General features: G+C 32.7%; 2 protein-coding genes across 2 annotated transcripts; one reads left to right on the top strand and one right to left on the bottom strand.

Moving 5' to 3' along the window:
* The first annotated feature begins 2,193 nt into the window (after positions 1 to 2,193).
* On the top strand, positions 2,194 to 4,944 carry LOC112780085 (thermospermine synthase ACAULIS5). Its single transcript, XM_025824424.3, has 10 exons — positions 2,194 to 2,498; positions 2,934 to 3,000; positions 3,076 to 3,170; positions 3,253 to 3,355; positions 3,443 to 3,531; positions 3,646 to 3,802; positions 3,898 to 3,973; positions 4,088 to 4,146; positions 4,236 to 4,372; positions 4,453 to 4,944. The coding sequence occupies exons 1-10, from the start codon at positions 2,383 to 2,385 to the stop codon at positions 4,523 to 4,525; spliced, it is 972 nt and encodes a 323-aa protein (XP_025680209.1). The 5' UTR covers positions 2,194 to 2,382; the 3' UTR covers positions 4,526 to 4,944.
* On the bottom strand, positions 4,801 to 12,294 carry LOC112780083 (linoleate 9S-lipoxygenase 5). The gene is made up of 8 exons (XM_025824422.2): positions 11,841 to 12,294; positions 11,338 to 11,630; positions 7,236 to 7,815; positions 7,065 to 7,150; positions 6,743 to 6,850; positions 6,281 to 6,585; positions 5,906 to 6,169; positions 4,801 to 5,823 (listed from the first exon to the last, which is right to left on the bottom strand). The coding sequence occupies exons 1-8, from the start codon at positions 12,043 to 12,045 to the stop codon at positions 5,055 to 5,057; spliced, it is 2,610 nt and encodes an 869-aa protein (XP_025680207.1). The 5' UTR covers positions 12,046 to 12,294; the 3' UTR covers positions 4,801 to 5,054.
* Between the last annotated feature and the right edge of the window lie 1,145 nt (positions 12,295 to 13,439).

Genomic DNA, 13,439 nt, shown 5'->3' with positions numbered 1-13,439 from the left:
ATAAGATATGTTTGTGTATTTGGAATAATATTTTGTAATTTGTTTTTTGGTTTTCTTAATATTTTTTATTATAATTTCCACGTGAATGTTAAACATAAAGAGATGAGGAATTGGGCCCCGCAAAAAATGCGAAAAACGCACTGAATAAGGATGGGGACAATTATTTCCCATGACAAAAAACGGAACAAAAACGGAGACGGGATTAATTCTGGGGGCGGAGATGGAGAGCAAGGTCCCCCGCCCCGCCCCACGCCATTGACATCCTAGACTTTTTATATTATTAGAGGGTCATTTAGTTTTATTTTATATATTTTTTTAATTTCAGTGTTGGGGGAGGAAGCACACGAGGACAATGAGTCCAGGATAGCTTCGAAAGAACTCCGAAACCAAGGATGATTTATGTGAATCATGGTTGGGCAGCATGAGCAACAATATCTCTTGGCTCCCTTGTCTTCATCAATGCCTATGTATGTGGAAACATCATGCTACCTATTCATGGGTTGGGGTTGATTGTGATAGTGATGATGATTACTTATGCCATGGCATGCGCAGTTCAATTGCAAGCAAAAAGGGAATAAATCAATAAATATATTTATATGGTAATTGGCATGCGCAGTTCTCGCCCATAGCTTTTGATGCAAAACGAGAATATTTATGATTATGTCCGAGGCACGCTTTCTTCTTGTTGCTTCCTTCTTTCCCTCTTCTTATTTTTTGAAAGGAAGAACACTTAGATATACTTGTGTTCAAATAAAATTAATAATTATAAATAGTTAGATAATAATTTAGTTAAATTTATTAAATTATTTAATAATTTTTAAATATTTATTTTGGAAAAGTCTAGGAATCAGCAATTTTTTTAAATTTTGGCCAGCATGTAACCAGTAAAAAAAAGTGAGTCATTGAATAAAATCTCACACCATTAAAATTATCATTGATAACTATTTGATAGCTACAAATCACAAAAGTTACTGGTCCTAGCACTCCTTTTTACTTTTGCATGAATATGTTTCCATCTTTTCACAAACTTCATAAGAGAATATATTTTTTTTAATAATTAGCCTAGCCATTTCTCTTTTATCTTTTTTCCTTCTAATAAGATGGACAATATTATACATTATACATACATTTCCAACGTGTCAATGCAACTTGCAGCATCATGCATGCATGCAATCTATATATTTATTTACACACAAATTGCAAGGAAAATACTATTTGGTCCTCTGAAGATTATTTTAGTTTTAACACAAATGTACTATTTTATTTAATAAGATACAAACCAGCATACATCTCATGTATTTGGTCCAAATTTTGTTGAAATATCAGAAAATTATTTAGCAAGTACAAAAAAAAAAGAAAATTTTTATTTCTAGACCTTGTTTTCAATTTTTTTTTTAATCTTCTGGCATTTCTGTAAAATATTTTCTAAAAATATTCACTTAGTATAAATTATAAAACTATTAAAATTAGAAGGAGAAAATATCCTATTTTTTTCAAGTAAGTTTACAAAAGACTATGTTAAGATATGATCTTTATATATTTTTTTAGGCTTATCTATCATATGTCCTAAAGTCTAGGTTAAGATTAAAAATTGAGAAATTTTTTATTGAAAATACAAAAAATTTAAGTTTTTAATGCATTTGTTTTGTATCTATTAAATGAAAAAATTTAAGCTAACGAGTTATAATTTAAATGACATAGTCTCCTTATACTTATTTAGAAGTCGTAGGTTCAAGTTTTCCTATCTTTAAAAAAAAAGAAAAAAAATTTAAAATTTTCTACTAATAATAAACTTATGAGAAAGTTTAGGGGGCCGCACTTTTGTTGAAATCTGTCCATCACTTAACCATCAAAGAAAAAATGATTAATCCTACACTATTAAATCTCATCACACACCATTAAAAATATTGATGCTGGCTAATTAATGACTAAATATCACAAATTCTGCTGGTCCTTAGCACTCCTCTAAACTTATTATGTGTCCTAAGGAACATATTAGCTAAATCCTAAATATATTTGTCTAACTGGGATTATTTTTAGAAGGATAAATTGTTATTTCTATCTTTTGAAAACTAATTTTATCAAAAATTAATTTTTTTTTGAGTTAAAATAATAGTTTACTCGTATATTCCGGAGCATCAACATCAAAAAACGACAAGATATATAGAGCTTATTTGTATTGTAGCTTTTACGAAACTCCAGGAGAATATTGTTCTTTTCAAGTATTGAATACATTGCTTCTACTTTGCTAGATTTTTTCCTCACATAATCATCATTCTCTCTTGTTCCTTTTGATTACGACCATCTTCACCTTCTATATATATATTCTCCACTACACTTCTCTTCTTTAGCTCTCTTTGATTTGTTAAAGCTTAGGGAGATATGGGTGAGGTAGCTCTCTCAAATGGGCAGAGCCATTCTATGAATGGTTACAGGAAGAGTTGTTGGTATGAAGAAGAGATTGAAGACAACTTAAGATGGTGTTTTGCTCTTAATAGGTACATCTTTTTAACTACTCTTCTTCCCTGTTCTTAGCTAATACAAAATCTCATATCACTAACTGTCACATGAAATACCACATTATAAGTTATAACTTTTCCTTATTGACTTTAGAAGATTCATAAAAAGAATAAAGCCAGAGACAATATGGTGAGAGAAGTAAGAACTTCTTTGAGTCCAAATGAGACAAAAATAGAACAAGTGGAACAATCTTTGGTGATTGCAGCTTCTCATGCTAGGAAAAGTAAAGTGAAATCATAAGCTCCTTTTGCCTATGGCTATGAAAAAGGCAGACATACATACATATACAAACAGTACATAATGAAAATAAGACATAGCAAAGTGTAGCTATATTTCAATTATCTTATTTGCTTTTATTATGAAGACACACTAATGTAAGAGTAATTTCATTTTCTTCTTTGGATCGGCTGTAGTATATTGCATACAGGAACTAGCCAATACCAAGATATTGCACTATTGGACACTAAGCCCTTTGGAAAGGTAAGCATCTTCTTTATACAAAAGAATTAAATCTACCTTTATGAAGAGGAAACTAAGTTTATGTGGCTGTTACAGGCATTGGTAATTGATGGGAAGCTTCAAAGTGCTGAGACAGACGAATTCATCTACCATGAATGTCTTGTTCATCCACCACTCCTTCACCATCCTAAGTAACTCCCTCCTATATGCTCTTTAAGAATCTAATTTCATTCCCAATCCCATGTGATTTACCTAGAACTTTTGTTCATTCAGCCCAAAGAATGTTTTTATTATGGGGGGAGGAGAGGGATCCACTGCAAGGGAATTGCTCAGGCATAATACCATTGACAAAGTTATAATGTGTGATATAGATGAGGTAAATTAATGTCTCCTAAGTTGGATAATATACATCCCATGGAGCTATATTATCAAAATTCATTTCTTCAAAGTTTTTATTGATCAGGAGGTGGTAGACTTCTGCAAATCATACTTAGTGGCAAACAGGGAAGCATTCCATGATCCGAGACTTAAGGTCATCATCAATGATGCCAGGTCTGTTAATCAAAATTATAACTTGTGATTCTTGAATTTACCAAGTTCTAATAGGTATCAGCCATGAATGCAAAAATTGTGATAAATTTTACTGCAATGTGTCATGATATGAAGGGCCGAGCTAGAAAGCAGAGAAGAGAGGTATGATGTGATAATTGGGGACTTGGCAGACCCAATTGATGGAGGCCCTTGTTATAAACTTTACACCAAGTCCTTCTATGATTGCACTGTCAAGCCTAGACTGAAGCAGGGTGGCATATTTGTAACACAGGTATTATAAGACCAGTGTCCATTACATGAATCAAACACTTATTAGAGGAAACAAAACTACAGTAACATTTCTACATTGATGTTATACTTATTCAGGCAGGACCAGCTGGAATATTCAGCCACACTGAGGTGTTTTCATCTATCTACAACACCTTGAGGCAGGTTTTTAAGTGTAAGCAATCTTCCAGGACATCCGAAAGATTTCCCTTTTTAGATATGGTCCTTTCTTTTTCTTGCATTTGATACCCAGTTATAGTAAATCAACCACTTCTCCTATTGTTTGCAGATGTTGTGCCTTATTCAGCTCACATACCATCCTATGCTGATATCTGGGGCTGGGTCATGGTAAACATCTTTCTTTATAAAATAGAATGAAATAGATATGAGTTGATGGTGACTTTTTTCTTTTCTTGGGTTCTGTTGGAATACAATAGGCCTCAGATTCTCCAATAGATCTGAGTGTGGAAGAGCTAGACAACAGAATGAGACAAAGAATTAAAGGGGAAAATAGATATCTGGACGGCAGAACATTCTCTTCAGCATCAACATTGAGCAAAGTTGTTCGTAAATCGTAAGTGAAATGCTAACCTTTGACAAGAACTTTTCCCAATCCCATATACTAGTGTTGACAGACATAAATGCTATTGGCAGGTTGGACAATGAAACTCATGTATATACAGAGGAAGCTGCAAGGTTCATACATGGCCATGGCAAGCAAGCTTAATTAACCAAGCTTGACAAGTATCACAACACATATAAAGAAAAGGAAGATAAGACACAACGCAAGTGAAAAGACTCTTGAGTTTTTCTTTGATTCTATGTATTTTCTTTTTGTTAGCTTCTTTTTCCTTTTGGTGTGTAGTTCACCCAAAAAGGCTCATATATATTTATATATGAATGAGCGAAAAGTGGTTTCTATTTTGTGCTTTTGTGTATGAGCATGTCAAGTTGTCAACGGTTATGCTAATACTCTAAATGCGAAAAACTCAAGTCAACTACTTAACAAAAGAAGAAGGATCATTACTAGTATATCTCAAGTTTGGAATCAAAACCATTACATAATGTATTATTGTACAAGTTCCAACAAATCAATGAAGTGCTAACATGATAATGTTAAGCCTATTAACATATAGATTTCACATATACTCTAGTCTTGGCATAAACAATTACATTTAAATACTAAGCTGAAAAACAATCATCTTTTACAACCCAATAAGAGAAGGGATCCTGGCAAACAGGGAAATTCTTACTACTTAGATAGAAACACTGTTGGGGATTCCTTTTCCAGTGAGACCACCCTCCCTTGAATAATCTGAGGTATTTGGATACAACAAGGTATAAGGCATCTGCACTGGACCGTTCCTGTTCTTCAATCTCTTGTCCTTGTTCCTTTCCATGATATTGTTCTCAATCTCTATGAGCTTCTGTTTGAATCTCTCAAATGCTGCTAATGGTTCAGCATCACAAGTCCAGTAAGGATTCTCTCTTTGCCCAAGATAAACCTCTTCCGTTGAATGTCTTGACAGAACTTCAATCAGTGACACACCAAGCAATGTTTGAAACTGTGCTGTGATTGTTTTCAGGAATGCCAACTCAGGATCCGACTCAAGCTCTTTGTACTCCGGTGTCCCTGGCTCTGGCATGAACCTGCGGCTCACCGTGGGCCGGTTAGGGAGGTATCCGGCATAAGGGTACTGTCCAAAATTCACTGCTGCATGAAATGCAGAAGCTATCCATATGATGGTGGTGCATGATTGAATGAGTTCATCTTTAGTCTTCATCTCTGGCCACCATGACCTGTCTTTCAAGTCACCATGACCCTGATAGCGGACTTCTTTCCACCAAGATTGGATTTCAGTGTCACTCTCAACCATCTCATCAGATTTGTAGTAGAAATTGCAGTATTCAGTCACCCAAGTTTCAATGGCATCCCAGATTTCTAAGCCATCCACAGCAAACGGGTAATCCTCTATCATGAGTTTAAGTCCATGAGGGCTGCTTGAATCTGGAACCGCCATCCCTCTAAAATTCAGCAATAACAGAATTACAATTTGGTTATGATCATATAAATCATTTTCTGGTATGAAGTTTTTTGAAAACTCACCTCTTGAGAAGATCAGCAGGAAGTGCTTGCTCTGTGAAAACCCAACTCTTGTATATAACAGCTGACATTTCCAAGGCGAATTTACCGGGAAAAACTGTTCTCTCTAGCACCCCTCCGGCATTAATGAGAGTGTGTCTAGCTAAGGCATTTATATGCATTGTGTCTCTAAAGTGTGGCTGCAAAAGCTTATGTATTGGGTGAAGAACACTTAATTGTCTGTTTGTGGCAATTATGAATGGTTCAATCACTGCATGAGTGAATAACCTACAAATAATGAGCTTGGCTTAGTGGCTTTCTTGTTATTTAGTCATCATTATTGGGAACAATAAAAGAAAACAAGAAGATTAATGAATGAAGTTTCAAATAGTCTCATACCAATGACTAACTAGTTGATGGTATCCTGAATCATTGACAGCAACATAAGCTTTGGCCAGTTGCCAAACAGTAGCCGGTACTCCTTCTTTTTGGGGAGTAAAAACTTTGCTAACTGCTCCATGTTGGTCCCCTTGTGGGTGTGGCAAGCTCAGTTCAATAGCCAATGGTTTCAATGTACCATCATTTTGTAGAAACAAGAGTGTTCTTGTGGCGTAAGTCTTTGTGGTTGTAGAATTTATTCGAGTTAAGTATGGCATCAATGCATCATGGTGATCAAGTATATACAACTTCTTGTTTTCAAGCGCCTATAAAACAATGATCAAAATCAAATACACAGAGCATTTCAATATGGATTAGGTGTTGCTTCTTCAAGTAGGACGCATTTTAAGAATATTTAAAAGAAAATGTTTTGCTAAAAAGAGACACACACTAAATACAATGCAAGACGAAAGTAGTTAGTACCTCATCTATAGTGAGTCCATCCAAACTGTTTTCTAAGTGCTTTGCTTTGATGGTACTATTTTGATCTCCATAGATTTCAGGGTCCAACTTGCTCACCGGGGGAAATTCCTGCAGATGTAAATCACTTTCTATTTTTTAATATCAAAAGGTTTCTAATAAGGATATCCAAACGAATAATGCAAGGAATGCAACTGTATATAAGGTAAAAACTCACGTGCAATTGTCATGATAATTTAGTCAAATCTATCAAATTATCTAACGATTTTCAATTATCAACTCCACGTATAGTCATCTGTATATATAAATGGTTGTTGCTTAGTACCTGGAGACGACGAATGATGACAGGGTTAACACCGGCAAGCATTTCTCTGGAAAATTCTTCATCGGTTCTCCATGCAGTCTTGCTAGCTGCATTATTTGTAGTTAAAGCTTAGTTCATAATAATCAAAGACAGGAATGAATAAGCATGCATATGCAAGCAAGCAAGCATTACCTTTGATGACATCTGGAACTGGGAATTTGAGGAACCTCTCACCATCATTCCTAACAAGTTCTCTAAACAGCTCATATGGAATGAGGTTTCTAAGTTGAGAAGCGAGACCTGGACTGGGCAGCTTAAGGCTTCCCTCGTAAATATCAAGAACATCTTGGAAAGTGTCAAACTCGTTAATGGTTTTATCGCAGAGAGATCTGATCTCAGGAAGAAGAACTTGAGCAATGGATTTGAGAGAATAAGCTAGAAAATCAGAGAACTTGAGGTGACCAAAGCGTTCATCTCTGGGAACATAGATGTCAAGATTGAAAAGGTGCAATCTGGACTCAGTATCGGGATCGGTGAGGGTGTTGTGGCGACTGGTTCTTGCACGGCGTGGGTATGGAAGGTCCTGGGAGCCACCAAGAACGGGACGAGCATAATGGGGACCATTGTCAGGAAGAGCAAGGTCGTTGTAGAAGGCATAGTCGTAGACTCTGTCCCATTCGTTAAGGGTACCCGTCCCTGTCCCTCGAAGCGTCGCTAACTCTTCTTCCCTCAACTTCCTAAGTGTCTCCGGTGTTTCACTTGGTAGGTATGCCTGAATTAAGCCAACAAAATTGAAATAATATTATAGGTGAAAATTCGTGTGGAGTTAATCTTTGTGTAAAGTTAATATACGAAAACTGTATATAATTTGTTAAGTCTGATTAAATAATTAATTAATAATTTTTATATATTATAGAGGTAAATATTAAATTGGGATTCGAAAAATTTTAGTATTGATAAAATGGTACCAAATTTTTTTTATTAACGAAATAGTCCCTAAAAGATTTTAAAATTTAACAAAATCACCCAACCGTAAAAAGAATGACATCACAGTGAATTAAAAACGTTGATGTGGCTTTCGGAAGAGAATCTAATGATGGCAAAAAGCTCCGGCAACATTTCTGGCAACCTCTTTCTTCTTCTTTGTGTTCGCTACTTCTTCTTCTTCAACACGCCGATGCGTCCATTCTACTATGACGGCTGAAGAAGCAGCTCGCTATAGCACGCTGCTGTATCTCACCGCATTCTTCGTGTTCGTCGCTTCTTCTTCGACATGCCGCTGCTCGTAACCTTTTGCGTCTCCTTCCGCCAAATCGCCATAGTATGCTGTTGCGTCTCCTTCCGCTATAATAGTACCTTATTGTGTTCTCGTGTTCACCTCTTTTTCTTCTTCAATACGTCGATGCGTCTCTTCCGCATCCCCTCCATCATGGCAGCACCTCTTGCTGCGTCCCCTTTCGTCATGGCAAAGAAAAAGAAGAAAATAAATTTCGCGTCCCCTCCACCATGGCAGCACCTCCCGCTGCGTCCCCTTCCGTCATGGCAAAGAAGGAGAAGAAAAAGAAAAAGCGTCCCTTCTGCCATGGCAGCACCTCGCCACTATGTCCCCTTCGTCGTGGCAAAGAAGAAGAAGAAGACCAAAAATGTCGTCAGAATTCTCTGCCATTATCGGAGCTCTCTTTCGATGGCCACATAAGCGTTTTTCGTTCATTGTGACGTTATTCTTTCAAGGTTAGGTGATTTTGTCAAATTTTAAAATCTTTCAAGGGTTATTTTATCAATAAAAAAAGTCAAGTACCATTTTATCAACGCCAAAATCTTTTAAATACCAATTTAATATTTACCTTTATATTATAATGAAATTCCAAACTTATCTCAATATTATATAACCCAACAATTCATAATACTCGAATTTACATATTTGCCCCAAATTCTAGAACCTTATCTTTTCAATTGGGTCCAGAAGATTGCGAGAAGGGAGTCACTCAGATGAAATGTTTATTTGAGTGTTATTAAATTGATAATTTTTTTTAGTAAAAATAATTTTTTTTAGTGTATTTGGTAAATTTTTAATAGTAAAAGTAAAAATACTAGAAAAATAAAAAATATTTTTTTTGAGAAGTTACAATTAACATTTTTTTTAAAAAACTGTTTTAAAAAAAAAGATATTTTTATGTAATAAATAAACAAAAAAATATTTTTATATGATTATAATTATACCCAAACATAATTGATAAATAAAAAAATCTTTTTGTATAAGTTATTCAAACATAAAATAAAATTACTACATTTTTATAAGATCTTTTTAAAAAAAAACATAAAAAATATATTTTTTTTAAAAGTTCACTCAAACAAATTAATTTGACCGAAAAAATGGTAAATCAAATTTTAAATTGATCTAAATTAATATTTTTTATAAAAAATGACTATAATATTCCTATTATAAAAATAACTAAAATATTCTTATTATATATTAAATTTTTGAAAATCTAAATTTTAATTTTTTTCTTTTCTATCGTTATAAGATTAGGATTTAAAATTTTTAAAATTAATATATATATATATATATATAATAGAAATATTTTAGTTATTTTTTATAATAAAAATATTATAATTATTTTTTATAAAAAAATTAATTTAAACGAATTTAAAATTTAATTTATTAATTTTTCGATTAAACTGATTTATTCAATTTAATTTTAATAAAAATAACACAATTTAATCAATTATATGTATTAAATTTTAATTATTAAAAAATATCTTTAAAAACATATTTGTGACACAAAGTGACTATTTTGCGAGAATGATTAGGAGAGATCCATTCTAATAAAATAATATAATAATAATGACAAGAATATGTTGAGATCCATTCCAGTGACAGTAACAGCGACAATAAAATAACCTTCGTACCAATTGGATCGAATTTAAACAAATAATAATAATAATAATAATAATAATAATAATATACTCACATAATGATATTTTTATATAAAATTAATATTATAAATTTTTAGATGATTAATTAAATATATTTTGTCAATTTTATCAATTTATCTAATAATTTACAATATTATTTTTATATGAAGATGTCATTGTAAAAGTATCTACCCAATAATAAAATGAAGCATGCAAAACGGGAACTACATGACCCAGCTGGCACATAAGGCACAAGTACCACTTTTACTTTACCATCTTCTACCAAAAGTGAGTAAACCACATATGGTTTCAGTTTTCATCTATTCATTGTTCTATTCCCACAATGAACCCCAATCTTCAGAGGAATCAAATTAATATTTGTGTAAGTTTTTCTTTTTTTGGTATGTTCTTCATTTTGTATTCAAATTAATCAATAAAAATTAAATGAAAATAAAAATATAATTTTATATTATAAAAATAAAATATATAAAAAATTTTACATAAAAATTGGTATAGATATATTTTTTCTAATAATTAATGCACCAGGTTATTTGTTCCGCTATTTATTACCCGTTTTTCTTGCCAGAGATGTATGGTTAGTTTAGGTTTAATTTAGGAAAAATAAAAAGAATACAATACTAGAAAAAAAAAATTTAAAACATGTTGCAAAAAGAAGTGACAGGAAAAAAAATTTAACAAAAAGACAAATAAAATAAAATAAACTAAAAGAAGTGGGTGTAAGACAGAGACACTAAGAGTAAAATAAATATATATAAAAGTAAGTGCAAGGCACATACAATTATATAAAGGAAAAGTCTAAAGGGCCAGCAACTTTATTAAATTTTGGTCAGTATGTAACCATCAAAGAAGAGTAAGTCATTGGATGAAATTTTACACTAATCTTATACCATTAAAAATCTCATTGATGGCTATTTGAGGACTATAAATCCTAAAAGTTGCTGGCCCCTAACATTCCTCTTATATAAATAAGGGAAGTGCTAGATAAATAATGACTATTTTGAACAACATGAACAACCACTAATCAAATAAAAATACACTACACCATAATTTAATGTTACTAATTAAATTTACTCTTTTAACCCTATTAATTCACATTATTTACACATTGTTCAAAAATATTGTTAGTTACCTATACTTTTCTTATAAATATTATTGAAAAATTTTTAAATGTATCAATCAACGGCTAATATTTACTTAAACATTTATATTTAAAAGGTTTTTAATACTATTATTTTGATAAGGTATTATATGTGATCCATAATAGTGGTTGAGTAACATCATTATTCAGAATAATGAAATATTTTAATTTAGAAGATAATGAATCCATCCATCTATTGAAGAGTGAAATGGGAATGACCTTATTAGAGAAGAAGACACGGTCGTAGGTGTAACGATGAGCAGGGTATATCCAAGAATTGCAGGGAAAATGGAGAGAGCCATGGCCAGGAATGTCTTCAATGGTGATTGTCTTTAGATAAAACTGGCTATGGTGATTGTTCCTTACTATGATTGCCCCTGGCACCCCAATGCTCTCGTCCCAATCGAATTTCACCCCAAATTCTGTCTCTTTTGCTCCTGTCAATGATGTTATTTTTGAAACCCACCTCTCCAAGTATGCCACTTTCCCATGCTTTCCTCTATGCCCCTTCACTGTATATCATTAATGCCTTCGCTTCATCACTTACACTAATTAATTAAATTGTTACTTATAAGCTTCACTTATCTCACAAACAAATAATTTTTATTTATGGTATGAGATAGTGAGATCCAAGTCAAACAAGAAAGAGATATATATATAAAAATTCTTTTCTTGTGGAGTTGGCAAGTTTGAGGAATGAGAGGAAGCTAAGTTATGATAACCTGGATCAGGAGTGAGAGAACTAACAAGCTGAAGAGAGACACCGTTGCCCATCAACTCATGGATTCGATCAAGAACGTTGGATTTGATGTCATGGAAATCCAACACCCCTTTCTTCATCAACACCACCTTCCCTCTTACACTAGTCTTCTTCTTCTCCTTGCTGCTTCTACCACCCACACCGTTCTGCTGCTTGTGATTCTCCATGCCTTGGCTTCTTCCTTCTTACCGTTTCATACAGTTCTGGATCGGAGTTTTGCTTGGCTTCGCCCTTGCTTCTCTTCCTTCTCTTGCTCAACCCTTCACACAATTGGTTAAATAAATAATCACATACATGGGTGGTCCTTTTTTTTGTAATATAATGTGGCGTCACATTTGGTGGGGACCCATATGCTTTTGTATGTATTATATTATTGAAAAAAATTTTAAGTGTACCTTAAACACCAATAAACACCAGTCACCCAAAAAAAAAACACCAATAAACACCGAGAAAAATTAGCGAAGGGACTAGTTTGGTGCACGACATTCAATTTTAGGGATTAAAACGAGTCATTTAATGTAAAGTGAGAGATTAATTTGGTGCATATACAACGATAACATAATAGATGACACGTGAACGAATACTGTTGCGACACATGGCACAAATGGACACGTGGCCAAATAACATTGTGACACGTGACATAACCATCCACGTCAGCATGCCACGTGTCACTGGTCACCACATTATTATGTCATTACACGTGACCAAATCATAAAATAACACGTGTCACTTATAATCTACGTCATCATGTCATGTCATCACGTCATTAATAAAAAATAGGTTAGGGACTAATATGGTGCACTTTTTTCAATCTCAGAGACGTAATTGGTGCAATTGAAATTTCAGAAACAATTTTAGTGCACGACGCTAATTTCAAGAACCATTTTAAGATTTAACTCACTCTTCCTATATTACTATAGTATTGTTATTTGTTATTACACCTCTTTTAATACTAAAAATTATTCCTTTAGTTTATCTGTAGATAATTAAAGGACCTGATTCTTCTACAACAACCATTGGCTTGGGGCTACCTATCTCACGTTCTTCTAAAGTTACATGTTTTTCTATTACTATTTAATTCTGCATATCTTTCCCCACATATAAAATTTATAAGAAGATTTTTAAGTGTACCGTCATATCGATATATCAGTAATTTTTAATCATTGATCTTAATTATATATTATATATATTTTTTATAATTAAAATTAACAATTAAAAATAATTAAAATACCGATATAATGGTACATTTAAAAATTTTCTAATCTTATATTCATGTTTACTTTTCTTGCTTTCTGTTTTCATGTTCTGACTTTGATAAAAATTAATTTGTTGTAGATCTAAATTTATTAATTAATAAATTATTATATGTATAAAATAAAATTTAAATTCTTAACATTTATTTAAATAAATAAGCAAACTCACCACTTAACTATATATTAGTATATATTGACTACCACTGATCTAGGTATCAATCTTAATTATATTCATGTTTATTTTCAAACTATTTTCACAAGCTTACAATAATCTTGAATCGACACATGAAAAAGATATATCATCAAAT

Source organism: Arachis hypogaea, chromosome 19 (assembly GCF_003086295.3).
Source record: "Arachis hypogaea cultivar Tifrunner chromosome 19, arahy.Tifrunner.gnm2.J5K5, whole genome shotgun sequence".
NCBI lineage: Eukaryota > Viridiplantae > Streptophyta > Magnoliopsida > Fabales > Fabaceae > Arachis > Arachis hypogaea.
This window is presented reverse-complemented; position numbering and strand designations above follow the sequence as displayed.